Raw genomic sequence first — 13,746 nt, forward strand, 5'->3', positions numbered from 1 at the left:
AGACCCACATGTCCATGGAGCTGGCGCTGGGGCGGAGGCTTGGGGGGCAGGGAGTGTTTTGCTAGGGCAAATGGAGTTGCTAGTTGCTGACTGGAGCCAGAGCGGGAATGCAGCGGAGAGTAGGCCCAGGACTCACAAAGCCCTCAGCACCGCAGGCTGTCCGGGGGAAGAGGGATGGGCCCAGAGCTCGGCCCGCTCGGTTCATGGAACAGAGGAAATGCGGGGGTGTGATTCAATAATTCCACTGGGAAACAAAGTCCCTCCAGCTGCTTTTCCCTACACAATCAACCAACCAACCCTTCAAGTCTCTGCTGGAGCGAGAGCAGGGCAGGGAGCCCGGACGCCTTTTCCGTGGGAGACAATCACTAGCGGGACCAGAGGAGAGTTTATTTCACTAGACGCCACAAGCAGTAAAATACACAAATGCCGCCCCGGCCGCAGGGGGCTGGAGACAACGCGAGCGGGGGCATGCCAGGAGGCGCGTTCCCAGGGCAGACGTCTCTCAGCGGATCTGGGAAAGAGAAAATTGGGGGTGCTCAACAGTTGTGCAGGGGGACAGGACCGACACCCACCCCAAAAATCACTGCCAGACACCACCACCAGCGAGGGGGAGGGGAGGCAGCGAGACCTGTCTGTCCTCCTCTGGCTGCAGAAGAGACCCCCCCCCCAGGGGTTACAGATCCCTCCATCTCCCCCCTCCCAAAACATGAATGGGGGGGAGCCAAACTGAGCACCCTTGAGAACCTCCTCCCCCATACACGGTCCTTTCCCCCCACAAATCAGTAACTGCCTCCCCCCTCAGCCACTGCCCCTGACACAGGATCCTCCCAGCTCACTGTGTATTTGTCCCACTTCTTCTCGGGGTCGTACGGCTCCCAGCGGCTGGCCGGGAAGATGTGCTTGTTCTTCTCGTACCAGCTGCGCAGAACCACCTTCCCAGCGTGGGACTATGGGGGAGAAGAAGATCAGTGGGGGCTTCCCCCACCACTAGGACACAGCTCCCATCCAGCCGGGGGGGAGGGGGCCGGCTGGCGGGGAGGGGGCTCTCCGCCCCACCTCACCTCGTCTTTCTCCACGGTGGCATCGCTCAGGAGTCTCACGTCCTCGTGCACGTCGAAGTTGAAGAGCGGCCCTGGGGGAGCAGGTTATTTATCTCCTGCCCAGCCGCCTCCCGCTCAAAACATCCCCCCAATTCTGAGCCCAGCCCCCAACACATCCCTAGAGCCCTGCCCCCCCAACCCGTTCCTCCGTGGGGAGGCGGTACCCCTGAGCTCCCCCCATGTCCCCACTGCAATGGGGCCAAATCTAACAACCCCCTCCCGATTCCCAGGGCAGCAGCATGCCCAGGAGGAGGGTGAGACGGGAGCCCCTGGAGGGAGGGGCTGAGGTCGGGGGTGCCCACGGAGTGATGGGGGGGTCACTCACCACTTTTTCCTCTTGCTTTAGTCACAATGAAGTCGTAGAAGCTGTGATGCTGGCGGAGAGGGTGGGAAAGGGTTAAAATTCCAGCCTGGGGCGGGGGTCAGGACACCTCCCCCAAATGGGACTTTTCAGTGACATTCTTATGATGTCACTGCCTGCCTCAGTTTCCCTCTGTACTATGCATTGCAACCCTGTGGGAGTGAAAGGGTCAGTGCCAGAAGTGGGAGGCCCCACACCTCTCTGTCTGGGGCGTGAACTGGGTCAATAAGAGCCTGGTGGAGACGGGACCAGATCAACGGAGGATCCTGAGGGTCGAGGGAGGGTGGGGCCTCAGATCAGGCCCTGCAGGAGGAGGGTCCCATGGGGGGCTGGTCCAAAGCAGGGGAGTAGCCTGGTCCGGGGGGATCTGCTAGAACAGCTGAGAGAACGCTGGGATACGGTGGGGGGGTGAGCAGAGAGGATGCTGGGATAACCAGGGGTGGGGGGTGAGCAGAGAGGACGCTGGGATACGGGAGGAGTGGGGGTGAGCACAGAGGATGCTGGGATATGGGGGGATGTGGGGGGGTGAGCAGAGAGGATGCTGGGATACCAGGGGTGGGGGGTGAGCAGAGAGGATGCTGGGATGGCGGGGGCAGGGGTGGGAGGGTGTGTGCAGAGAGGACGCTGAGATACGGGTGGGGTGAGGGGGTGAGCAGAGAGGATGCTGGGATACCGGGGTGAGGGGGTGAGCAGAGAGGATGCTGGGATACCGGGGTGAGGGGGTGAGCAGAGAGGATGCTGGGATGGCGGGGGCGGGGGTGGAGGGGTGTGGGCAGAGAGGATGCTGGCCAGCCATTTACATGGGGGATGATCAGATCCTCCTTGATGTACATGAGCTGCTCCACCCCGGCCGACCTGGGGGGCAGAAGGTGGAGTCAGAAGTGGGGGGGTGAGCCATCCCTCCAGCCCCCCACCAGCCTGTCCTCTGAGCCACCCCAGTGCCCCCTGCTGCCCCTCTGCCTAGCCCCCAAGCGCCGCCTCCCCAGTACGACCCCCCCGGATCCCCCCGGCCGCACTCCACACCTGAGCTCGCTGAAGTCCTTGCGCAGGATCTCGAGGGCTTTCTGCAGGAACTGCTGCATGGTGTTCCCCTTCTTCATCTGGGGGCACAGGGGGGTCAGGCCTGGGCCGGCTCCTCCACGGCTCCTACCAACCCCTGCCCCCCGGGTCAGGCCTGGGCCGGCTCCTCCACGGCTCTTACCACCCCCTGCCCCCCGGGTCAGGGCTGGGACAGCTCCTCGTCGCCCCACAGGGTCACGGCTAAGATGCCCCCCCACTCACCTTGACTGTGCGCCGATGGCCAGAGCCATCCCAGTAGCTGAAGGTGATTTCAATCTCCTCACCTGGGGGGGAGGGAGATGAGGCATGGGTCAATGGGGGAGACAGTCCTTCCCCCAACACCCCACCCCCCAGATCCCATCCAACCCCCTTAAGTACCCCCTACCTCCCCCAATTTCCCTGACACAGCTTGAATCCTGCCCCCTCCACTCCGCCCACCCCCCCATCAGACTCACAGGCCCATCCAGCCCTGTACCTGCCCCCCCAGGCCCTGGCCCTGTATTCCCCTCCCCCCAGTACCCAGTGGCGGGCAGTTCCCCAGTCACCTACTCTTGATCTTCTCCTGCTTGGCCTCCCACTCCTGGCGCAGCTCCTCACGCAGACGGTTCTCCTCCTCCTGGGGTGGGGGAGAGACGAGCACAGCTCAATCGGGGGGGGGGGGGGGACTCACTCGTGTCTAGGTTACCTCGGGGTCCCAGTTGGGGGAGGGGGATAGCAGTCCTGGCGGGGAGTTGGGACGGTCTATACTACGATGTCCCCCGGATAATCCTGGACAAAGCCTGCCCACGGGAGGCTGTGTTTGAACCTTCGTCACGGGTCCGCGCACGGTGCAGGCTGCTGCGGAGCCTGGTCAGAACAGGCGCCGAGGTGCAGACAAGCAGCCCAACCCCCCTGCCAGCTGCTACCGGCCTGCCCCGGCCACTCTCCAGCAAGGTGCGACTGAGGAAGCTACACTGGCGGTTCAATGCTCCTGTCCACACGACAGCGCCCAGCACCTGCACCCCAGCTGCGGGTGATCCGGCCCCCGCTTCGCCTTCCATGACATCGACTCACAACGAACAACCAGGGGGGGTCTCAGCTGCGGGCGGCGGGAGCAAACCTTTGCTTTAGCGTCGCCTTTCACGCTTCCTTTCTTTTGGGCCCAGCCCTGACTTTTCTGCCTCATCGCTTGCAATCGCTTGCAGTCCATCTCGCTGCCGGCACTGCAGGGTTGGCTGAGCCTGGCCGCTGGGGTTCAGGCAGGCAAGGAATTCCTGGCCTCGGCCGTGGTTCCCGTGGCGGAGAGACGGCCGTTTCACGCGCTCACGCTGCGCAGTGGCAGCAGTGCACGGGGCAGCACGCAATGCGCACGGTGGCGGGGACGCGCCAGGACTAGGAGTCTGAGGGCGTCACCGTCCGTAATTCACGAGTGGCTGGTCGGCACGTTTAGCTGGGAGGGAATTTGCACGGTGAAGGCTGGGTCACAGGCACCCCAGGCAGAGTTATGGGGCCACCGCTTCTTGATGGGCCAGACTGCGTCCTGTCCTGGGGTAGCGGGCAGGGACCTCAGCAGGGAGAGGGGGGACCCTGGCTATGGGATGGAGAGAAGGCTGCCTTGGGGTCCCAGCTCGGGGATGGGGTACGCAGAGCAGGGAGGCCCATACCTCACACCCCAGCTCGGGAATGAGATGAACGGGGGAAGGGAGAGCCCATACCTCACGGTCTCGATCTGGCAGGAAGCTGGTGTCCACATCTGGATTCTTCCCCAGTTTGCGCTTCTTGGGGGGCAGCTCTGTGAGAATGGGAATAAGAACCTCCTGTTCCCCTTAGCCCCCCTCTGGTCCTCACCCCATGCAGCCCCCCCATGGACCCACTCCTAACCTGCCCTGCTCCCCCAGCCCCCCACAGCACCTCCTATTGACTGGCCCCCACCCTAGGCACCCCCTGCAGTTCCCATTCCCTCTCCCAATCTTCCTGCCATACAGACCTCACCAGACCCACAGCCTGCCCCCACGGCACCCCCGACAGACCAGTCTGTCTTCCAGCCCCATTCGCACCCCTACAGCACAACCCACTGCATATGGGCACCCTTCCCCCTGGGATCCAGCCACTGCCACACAGCCAGCCTCCCGGCACCATCACCCCAGGATCCCCCCCCCCCCACCTTCCTTCTCCAGCTCAGGCTCATCCTCCTCTGGCTGCTCTTCCTCCTCCTCCTCCTCCTCTTCCTCCTCCTCATCCAGGGTGAAGGAGAGACTGGAAATCTTCCGCTTCTGTTCCTGCTTCCGCTCCCGCTCCCGGAGCCGCTCCAGCTTCCTGGGGTGAGGGGCGGGGGGTCAGCGCCCCCGACAGGGACCCCAAGACATGGGGGAGGAGTGGAAGCCTGAGACGCAGGGTCCCATCCCCCGCCCCCAGGAACCACCGTCTAAAAAGGGCCCCCCATTAGAGGGGATGTATAATGACTTGGAGCAGGATGGGAGCCCAGAAGTCAGAGCCACCCTGTCACCCCACTCACAGCTGCAGCTCCTTGGATTGCTCCTTCTTGGCCAGCTGCTTCTCCCGCTCCTTCACCAGCGCCTCCTGCTTGGCCTTCATATCGTTCAGGGTCACAAGGCCTGGGAGGGGAAAGTGGGGGTGAGGACACCTGGGTTCTCCCCCCACTCCTGGGCTCTCTTGCTGGTTGTGGGAGGGGAGTGGGGTCCAGACCCAGAGGTTGGAGCAGAGAGCATGGGTTCTGTCCATGGCACCAGGAGGGGAGTGGGGTCTAGTAGTTAGAGCCGGGGGGGGGGGGGGGGAGTGAGCTTGAAATCCTGGGTTCTCTCTCCACCTCTGGGAGGCAAGTGGGGTCTGGAGGTTGGAGCAGGCAGCCAGGTCTCCTGGGTGCTGTCCATGGCACCAGAAGGAAAGCGGTGTCTAGTGGTTAGAGCAGTTTGGGGGGGGGGGGGGGGGGGGGGGGGAGAGAGAGCTGGGAGCCCGGACTCACCCACAGTGCTAGATTTCAGTTCTGCTTCCACTGCATCGTAATGAGCCGAGAACTTCTTATCGATGTTCGACTTCATGATGTTCTCCTGCCGGGGGACATGGGATGTGAGGAACGGGGGAGACTGGCCTGGCGCTGGGTGGCAGCCGGCACCCTCAGCCCCAGGGACTCCGCACAACACATCCTGCCTGCCCACCAAGTCCCTCCACTTTCCCTGCTCTGCCCCCAGCTGCACCCCTGGGGGGGATCTCCTGCCCGCATATCCCTTAGGGAGCCCTTCATTAAGGACCCCTCTGATCCCCCCCACCCTCCTGAGGTTCCCATTCCTTCCCTCCCCCTACCGGGGGCTGCCTTGTTTGAGCTGCATCTCTGGATGGTCCCAGGCCACCCACGCCCTGGGGGTCCCCCTGGGGGTCCCCCTAGTCCCTCCTGCTCCCCACCTCGGCAATGCGCTGCCTCATCTGCTCCATGTGCTCCCGCTGTCGCTCCCGCTTCTTCATCAGCTGCAGAGCCCGGCCAGCCTCGCTGGCGGCCCCCTTGTACTGGGCCATGGCAGGGGGCGGGGGGCTGGGGGGCGACCCCGAAGAGAGAGACGGTGAGAGACGGAGGCCTGCGAGGGCCCAGGGGCGAGGAGGGACCCTAGGAAGGATCAACGGAGGGGCTGGAGGGGGGCGAAGCTCTGGGCCTAGGGCTGTGGGGGGGACACAGGCTAGGGCGGGGGGGACTAAGTGGGGAAACAAAGGCTATGACAGGGGCCTAGTCAGGAGGTCACTGGGGGTGCCGGGCAGGGGCTGCCCACGCTGGGGGGTTTGGGGGGTTCGCGGGGGGGCTGCCCACGCTGGAGGGTTTGGGGGGTTCACGGGGGGGCTGCCCACGCTGGAGGGTTTGGGGGGGTTCACGGGGGGGCTGCCCACGCTGGAGGGTTCACAGGGGGGCTTAGGGGGGCTGCCCGTGCTGGGGGGTTCACAGGAGGGCTTAGGGGGGCTGCCCGCGCTGGGGGGTTCACAGGAGGGCTTAGGGGGGCTGCCTGCGCTGGGGGGGTCACAGGGGGGCTTAGGGGGGCTGCCCGCGCTGGGGGTCACAGGGGGGGGGGCTTAGGGGGGGCTGCCCGCGCTGGGGGTCACAGGGGGGCTTAGGGGGGGCTGCCCGTGCTGGGGGGTCACAGGGGGGCTTAGGGGGGGCTGCCCGCGCTGGGGGGTCACAGGGGGGCTTAGGGGGGGCTGCCCGCGCTAGGGGGGTCACAGGGGGGCTTTGGGGGGCTGCCCGCGCTGGGGGGTTCGGGGGGGAGCTTGGGGGGACTGCCCGCGCTGGGGGGACTCGGGGAGGGGACTCGGGAGGGCTGCCCGCGCTGGGGGTCCCGGGCAGTCGCTGCCCGCACTAGGTCTGGGGCGCTCGGGGGGGGGAGGTCACGTGGGAGGGCCGGTGCCGGTGCCGGTCCCGGTCCCGCGCTGGGCCGCAGGACCCGCAGCAGCCGCCGCAGCCCGTCTCCAGCTGACGCTCCGCCAGTGACGTCACCCGCACGCGCCGTCTTCCGGGCGATTGACGCAGCACCGAGACGGACGCCACGGGAGACCGCGTCGCCCCGCCCCCGTTATGCAAATCGGCCGACCGCAGAGGCTGCCGGGAACGGGCGTCGGCGCCGAGCGAGGCGGAGCCATACGGCGCAGGCGCCTGCCGGGGGCCCCGGAATCCTGCGGCGCGCGACAGGGCGGCCCGGCCCCGCCCCCGGCCCCGCCCCCAGGCACGAGGCAGGCGGTGACAGGAAGTAACTTTATTAGCGGAGACGTCGGCGCAGCCGCGGGGGGGCCGGGCCCGACCCCCCCCACCAATAATTTACATAAATTACAGCAGCCGCGGGCCCGCCCCCATGGACCCCCGCGAGAACCGGGGGGCCGCCAGCAGCGGGGGAGGGGCATGGCCGCACCTGGTCCAGTAACTAGGGAGATACAAGGGGGGGGCTGCCCCATGGGGGGGAGTCCAGCTGGCCCGTGGGGGGGGGGCAGAGAGGGGGGGCCGGCTGGCCCGTGGGGGGGGAAGAGTCCCGTGGAGATGGGGGGGCCGGCTGGCCCGTGCGGGGAGAAGAGTCCCGTGGAGATGGGGGGGCCGGCTGGCCCGTGGGGGGGGAAGAGTCCCGTGGAGATGGGGGGGCCGGCTGGCCCGTGCGGGGAGAAGAGTCCCGTGGAGATGGGGGGGCCGGCTGGCCCGTGGGGGGGTCACGGCTCCTCCTCCCCGCCCAGGGGGTCCCGGCGGCGTTTCATGCTCTGGAAGTCGAAGGCGGCGCCGGCCACGCGCCGATACAGGTCCTTGATGTCGGCGCAGCTGGTCTCGAAGTGGGTGCTGGCGTCGTAGGAGCGGGAGCAGAAGATCTGGGGAGGGGAGATGACGCAGTGCTGCTGGGGGGTCACATTCGCTCCCTTCCCCTTTCCTGCTGCCCCCAGGATCCCCTCAGCCCCCCAACAACCCCCAGCCGCCCCATGTCCTCCCAGCCCGTGGGGCACCAGCACCCTGTAGTGCAACCCCAACCCCAGACACCTTCCAGCCCCCCGGGCACCCGCCAGAGAGCAGCTCCTGCTGCAAAAACGAGCGTGCTGGGGGGGGGTCATGGGCCGGGGGGGGGTTGTGGGCCAGTGGGGGCTTACCTGGCTCTCTGAGCCGTCATCCAGGGGCTCGTACAGGTCACTGATGGCCACAAACCTGCCGAGGGGTGGGAAGGGTGAGTCCACAGCTCTCACAGCCCCCCTGTCCTAGCACACCCCACAACCAGCCCCCTCACCCCCAGCTCCCCCCACTCCTTCCAGCTCAGCTGGCCACACAGCAGCCCCCTCCCCCATGCAGCCCCCTCCCCCAGGTTCCAGCCTGCCCGCTCTCTCCCTGCCCTACACCTCCCACCCTGCCAGGTTCCAGGCCCTTCCCTCCCCCGCTCTCTCCCTGCCCTACACCTCCCCTCCTGCCAGGTTCCAGGCCCCCCGCTATCTCCCTGCCCTACACCTCCCCCACTGGGTTCCAGGCCCTCACTTCTGGTCTATGGGCTCCAGCAGCTCCAGCGCTGGCTCCACCTCTTGCTCCGGCTCTGCCGTCTCCACCGTGGTGCTGGCGATGGCGATGAACTTGCCAGGGGGAGCCACGTTGTGGGCCCAGGAAACGACGCACACGTAGATATCTGGGGCAGAGGGAATTGGTTGTAATATTTGGTATGAATGGTGTGTGCCTCAGTTTCCCCCATAGGCTGCCTGGTTCACTGGGGCACGTCTACACGACAACATGCCGCCCAGCCTGTGCCGTGATCGAACCGCTTCAGCACATCCACCCTGCACTTCTTGTGCTGGTGGGGCGTGTCCTGCCCCAGAGCTTTGCACGGCCAGGTGGGGGCACCTGGGGACGGCTCCACGGGCCCCACATCGCCCCACCCGCTGTACGACACTGCAGTGTGGGCACTCCCAGAGCTGGGGGCAGCCTAGGCCTGGGAAAATCGATGCCAGCTGCCCAGGGAGTGCCCGGGCTCTCCAATGGTCCCCAACTGGAGAGAAGCCGGGGGTTAGGTGGAGGCAGCTGGAAGGAGAAGCTGGGGGTACTGGGACCCCAAGGGTCAGAGGCCTCTTGGCTGCCCCAGCCAGGCCAGGCTGCGACTCCTGCTATTGATGCTAACCAAGGACTATCCGCGCTGGGTCCAGACCCCAGCTAGTCCCTGTGGCTGCGGAGGGGGGCTCGGCTCCCTTTGGGGGTACACGCCTCCCTCTGGTGCTCCACTCAGCTGGACTCGCTGCGTGGGGTCCCGGGGTGACCTGGGAGGCGCTGCAGGCTCTGAGGGTTGGTCCCAGGGCTGAAGGGGTCCAGTACCCTGCAGGGAACCCCCGGGATGGTCTCAGAGCAGCGGGCCCGCAGACTCCAGCCCCGGATCTCCTGCCCCGCCCTGCCCCATGCCGGCGCCGGTGCTGACCCGACTTGCGGCCCAGCTGCTTCTGGGGGATGATGATCTGGCAGGAGCTGGCATCGCTGGTGCTCCGCACGGGGTGGCTGAGGATGCAGATGACGCGGATGACGCGGCCGGCTTGGCGCACCCGCTCCGGCACGTAGCTGGGGTCACAGATCAGCTGCTCGCACCGTGCCACCTGGGGAGGGGGGGACAGGAATTCAGCCCCCCATGCCTGAGACCAGACAGAGCTGTGATAACAGCCCCCACCCACTCCTTAGACCAGAGAGTCGGGAGCCCCCCGTCCCTCCATTCTGGCTCACCCCTCAGCTTCCCCAAACTCCCTGTTGAGTAAAGCAGCCCACCCGGGGCTCCCCCCAGCAGGAGAACTGGGAGAAGCCACTGGGGGCTTGGGCCTGTGACCCCCTTCCCCCACGCCTGACCTACAAATCCCCAACCCCCCCCCCCCAATCACTGTGTTCAGCTGCAGGCTGTATCCACCCCCCCCCCCCCCCCCCCCGCTCACCTCCCCCTCCGACCTGACCCCCACGACCCGGCCGTTCTCCATGACGATCTCGTCCACAGGCTTGTTCAGCATGTAGGTGCCCCCGTAGATCGCGCTGAGCCTGGGGGATGGGGGCAGAGACCGTGGAGACCAGCACCACCCCGGCCACAGACTGGAACAGACCCCAGATGTGCCCTGCAGCCCCCGGGTCAGAACGGGACTCCCCAGCATCCCGGCCTCTCCCCAGGGAACCCCTAGCCCAAGACAACCCCCCGGGGTCCGCCCCGACACCCTCCCCCAAGCACTGCCATTCCCCCTTTCCCCCGGAGCCCACCCCCCAGCCCCATGGGGCTCAGCCCACCCCCTGACCTGGCAAAACCTTGGGGCAGCTCCCCCAGTCCGTAGAGCGGGTAGAGGTAGGGGCTCTTCCCATAGCGCGCCAGCGACTCGCTGTACAACTTGATCCGGTTAATGGTCTCCAGGCAGGGCTGGTCCAGGTAACTGTGGGGAGAGACAGGCTGAGAGGGGCCCAGCGCTGGGCTAGCAGTGGGGACTGCGGGTCGGGAGTGAGGGGCAGGGCTGGGGGGGCCAGGGCTGGGCTAGCAGGGGGGCTCCAGGCTGCCCCAGACGGGCCAGGCTGCGACTCCAAGGACTCTGCGCGCTGGGTCCAGACACCCCACACACCCCAGCTGAGCATCCCTGCAGATGTGGAGGGGGGCATGGCTCCCTTTGGGGGTCCAAGCCTCCACTCAAGTGGACTCGTAACGGGGACGGGGGCTGCAGGCTCCGTGGGTCGGTCCCAGGGGGCAGGGAAGCTGAGAGGTGACCCCAGTGACTGGCCCCGGGGCCCCGGCACACTGGCGGGGACCCCCAGGGCGGACTCACTCGTCTGTGCGGTACAGAGCCAGCGCGTGGCCGGTGAAGTCAATCACGTCCTGCCCCAGGTCGAAGCGCTCGTAGACCTCCCGCATGGGGGTCCCGTGGGGGTCGACCCCCTCCAGCGTCTGTGGGTCATTCTCGTCGAAATTGGCCACGAAGACGAGGAACTTCCGGAACCGGCGCTTCTCGAACATGCCCATGAGATCTGCAGGGCCACGGGGGAGAACCACAGGGGGGGTGACCCACTGCCTCCAGAATGGGCCGGGGGGGCCCTCACTCAACACCAGCACCCCGCTCTAAGGGGGGTTCCCAGAGCAATGGGATCCCAGGATGGGGAGACGGGGCCCGGCGTGGGGGTCACTCACTCGACGCCAGAGCCTCGGTCTCAGTGGAGGGCACCTTGTAGATCTGCCCCCCTTTGTAGACGAAGCTGCCCTCCACCACCTTGAAGTCCAGGTACCTGGTCACCTCCGTATACAGCAGCATCTTGACCAGCTGGCCTGTGGGGAGGAGGGCTGGTGAGGGAGAGGACGGAGCGACCCCCCCCATCTTCCCTGGACCCCCCCAGAACCAGCCCCCTCACCGTTGGCCATGAGGAATTTGGGGATCAGGTCCACGTTCCAGTCCCGGCCGCGCCCCATGGACTCGGGGGGCCCTGTGGGGAGCCCAAAGCGTTTATACAGCTGGGGGAAGAGGGAGAGAGTTAGAGTCCATCTGACCCAGCCCCCCCCCCCCCCGAAACCCCAAACCAGCCCCTACCTCAAACCAGTCTCTCTCCCGTCAAACCCCCTTCCTCTGGGGCTCTGAAACCCCCAAATTGGCCCCCCGGACCCCTCCCCTCTGGAGCAAACCCCCCTAGAAGCAGAGCTCCCCAGACCTCCTGACCTCCTCCAAGGGGGTGACTGATGAGCTCTCGCCCCCGTAGCAGGGGTTCCGGTCCATGTGCAGAACCTTCTTCCCGCTCACCGACATGATCCCGGACAGGATGCATTCCTGGGGGGGGAGGGTGTCAGTGCCAGAGCCCCCAGGGAACGCTCCCCTCCCCCAGCCTGGGCCCCGAGCCGATCCCTCCGATCCGGGGTGGAGCGGGAGCCTGTTGGGGATGGGGGGTTGGACACAGGGGGGCTGTTCCTGGCAGAGGATGTGCGGGGTGTTTCCCGGCTGGGGGGGCTGACAGTGTCTGCAGGAACAGTAAGGGGTGGCAGTGTTACATTGGGGTGCAATGGGGAGCACGTGGGGCACCCGCCATGGCAGGGATGGGGGTGGCCGTGGCATGTCTGGGATGCAATTGGAAGAAGCCGTCAGATCCAAAGAGCCAAGGTGGGGAGGCTGGGGGGACCCTGGGGACAGGCACTGGGGAGCAGTGGGGCAGGGGCCTGTTTGCTGGCATGCCGATGGGGGGCACCCCACTAGGCAGGAAGCACAACGGGGCAGCTGCTGACAGCAGGGGAGCTGGGGGGCTCATTGCATCAGGGATGATGAGCTCAGGGGGTCACGTTGCACCCCACCCTTTGCAGAGATGTGGGGGGCAGCAGCCCCATTACAGGGATGCCTGGGGGGGCTGAAGGGCGGGTGACAGGTTAGGGGGAGAGCCCCAGGGCCAGGAGGGGCACCGGGGGTCCCCATGGAGCACAAGGGGGGAGGCTCCAACGAGAGCCTAGAGAGGGGCAGGGGGGGGTTGCAATGGGTGGTCTAGTGTGCTGCGCTGAGGTGGATGCGGGGGGGGCTGCCCGGGGAGCAGATGCTGAAGGGGGGGTTCCCCGGGCACATACCATAATGGGGTGCTGAGGGATGCAGGATACAGGGAGGGAGCCCTGGGGAGGAGGGGAAGAGGGTGCACTTATGTGGGGGCCTCGTGGGGTGCACAGAGATGGGTGCAATGGGGGAGCTGCAAGGGGAGGGGTGCACAGGCCACAGTGGGGTACAACTGACACAGCAACTGGGGGGTGCCAAGGAGGATGTGGCACAGGGAGGCTGCAGGGGGAGTGCAGGCACACGGGGGCAGGTGGGGTGCAATGGGCGTGCGATACACTGGGGGTGCAGGGGAACGTGGGTGCACAGGTGCAGATGCAATGGGGGTGCGGGGCTGCAAAAGGACACAATGGGGTGCAGGGGTACACGGGGAGGCTGCAAGGGGGTGCAATGTGGGCAAAAACGGGGGGCACGCGAAGGGCGCAGGGGGCAGGCACGGGGGTGCAATGGGGGATGCAGGGGGCGCAGTAGGGGTTGTAATGGGGGCCGCAGGGGGCAGGCACGGGGATGCAATGGGGGATGCAGGGGGCGCAATGGGCGATGCAGGGGGCAGGCACGGGGGCGCAGCGGGGGATGCAATGGGCGATGCAGGGGGCAGGCACGGGGGTGCACTAGGGGGCGCAGGGGGCACGCACGGGGGTGCAATGGGGGATGCAGGGGGCGCAGCGGAAGATGCAACGGGCGATGCAGGGGGCAGGCACGGGGGCGCAGCGGGGGCCGGGCCGCGGCCAAGACTCACGGTCAGGCCGGTGCCCAGCACGATCACGTCGTAGGCCTCATCCATAGCGCCGGGTCTGGACCGGAGCCGCCTGATCCTCCCCCGCCCCGAGCGGAGCCGGCTGCGGTGGGTGGGGCGGCCTGGACCGCAGCGCCGCCCGGCCGAGAGAGCATCCCTCCGCCAGTAAACGAGTTCCGGCCACACTCACCACACCCTTCCCTGAGGCGGACCCTCCGCCGGGAACAGGCGCCTCACCTGCCTCCTCCTCCAACGGATCCCTCCGCCAGCAAGCAATTCAAATGCCGCATACGGGACCCCTCCGCCAAGGAAATAGTCCCACCCCTCGGTCCAGCACCCAGCCTGGAAATCCGTATCCCTCCGCCCCAGAATAATGGGGCTTCAGAAGTGAAACGTATCCTTCCCCCCCACAAACGAGGGCCCCACTGTCCCAGCGAGACGCTGGAGCTTGTCTTTGACACTGGCCCCCACCCCCAGAACTGAGG

The 13,746-nt window shown here is 66.6% G+C and overlaps 2 protein-coding genes across 2 annotated transcripts; both read right to left on the bottom strand.

Annotated features, from left to right (window-relative positions):
* Positions 1 to 366: 366 nt before the first annotated feature.
* On the bottom strand, positions 367 to 6,192 carry FAM50A (family with sequence similarity 50 member A). Its single transcript, XM_067546919.1, has 13 exons — positions 5,920 to 6,192; positions 5,483 to 5,567; positions 5,015 to 5,114; positions 4,664 to 4,815; positions 4,215 to 4,291; positions 3,070 to 3,136; positions 2,743 to 2,804; positions 2,485 to 2,561; positions 2,262 to 2,316; positions 1,426 to 1,474; positions 1,062 to 1,132; positions 837 to 947; positions 367 to 511 (listed from the first exon to the last, which is right to left on the bottom strand). The coding sequence occupies exons 1-13, from the start codon at positions 6,028 to 6,030 to the stop codon at positions 503 to 505; spliced, it is 1,026 nt and encodes a 341-aa protein (XP_067403020.1). The 5' UTR covers positions 6,031 to 6,192; the 3' UTR covers positions 367 to 502.
* Positions 6,193 to 7,030: 838 nt separating this feature from the next.
* On the bottom strand, positions 7,031 to 13,665 carry GDI1 (GDP dissociation inhibitor 1). The gene is made up of 11 exons (XM_067546921.1): positions 13,265 to 13,665; positions 11,659 to 11,766; positions 11,357 to 11,456; positions 11,139 to 11,273; positions 10,780 to 10,978; positions 10,264 to 10,395; positions 9,916 to 10,015; positions 9,417 to 9,588; positions 8,495 to 8,639; positions 8,119 to 8,173; positions 7,031 to 7,845 (listed from the first exon to the last, which is right to left on the bottom strand). Exons 1-11 carry the CDS (start codon positions 13,307 to 13,309, stop codon positions 7,693 to 7,695), a joined length of 1,344 nt encoding a protein of 447 aa, XP_067403022.1. The 5' UTR covers positions 13,310 to 13,665; the 3' UTR covers positions 7,031 to 7,692.
* Between the last annotated feature and the right edge of the window lie 81 nt (positions 13,666 to 13,746).

Source organism: Emydura macquarii, unplaced genomic scaffold (assembly GCF_026122565.2).
Source record: "Emydura macquarii macquarii isolate MOO-44397 ecotype Brisbane River unplaced genomic scaffold, CSIRO-AGI_Emac_v2 contig_1203, whole genome shotgun sequence".
Lineage (NCBI taxonomy): Eukaryota > Metazoa > Chordata > Testudines > Chelidae > Emydura > Emydura macquarii.

What these genes read in the sequence shown, in the direction of transcription:
- GDI1 (XM_067546921.1), bottom strand. Translation starts at nt 13,309, where the DNA reads ATGGATGAGGCCTACGACGTGATCGTGCTGGGCACCGGCCTGACC. An exon ending in GACCGAGGCTCTGGCGTCGA is followed by an intron (nt 10,979 to 11,138) that starts GTGAGTGACCCC and finishes GTGGCCCTGCAG; the next exon opens with ATCTCATGGGCATGTTCGAG. An exon ending in GGGTCAGGTCGGAGGGGGAG is followed by an intron (nt 9,589 to 9,915) that starts GTGAGCGGGGGG and finishes CCCCCTCCCCAG; the next exon opens with GTGGCACGGTGCGAGCAGCT.
- FAM50A (XM_067546919.1), bottom strand. Translation starts at nt 6,030, where the DNA reads ATGGCCCAGTACAAGGGGGCCGCCAGCGAGGCTGGCCGGGCTCTGCAG. An exon ending in TGAGGCAGCGCATTGCCGAG is followed by an intron (nt 5,568 to 5,919) that starts GTGGGGAGCAGG and finishes GTCCCCCGGCAG; the next exon opens with GAGAACATCATGAAGTCGAA. An exon ending in GCCTGAGCTGGAGAAGGAAG is followed by an intron (nt 4,292 to 4,663) that starts GTGGGGGGGGGG and finishes CCATTCTCACAG; the next exon opens with AGCTGCCCCCCAAGAAGCGC.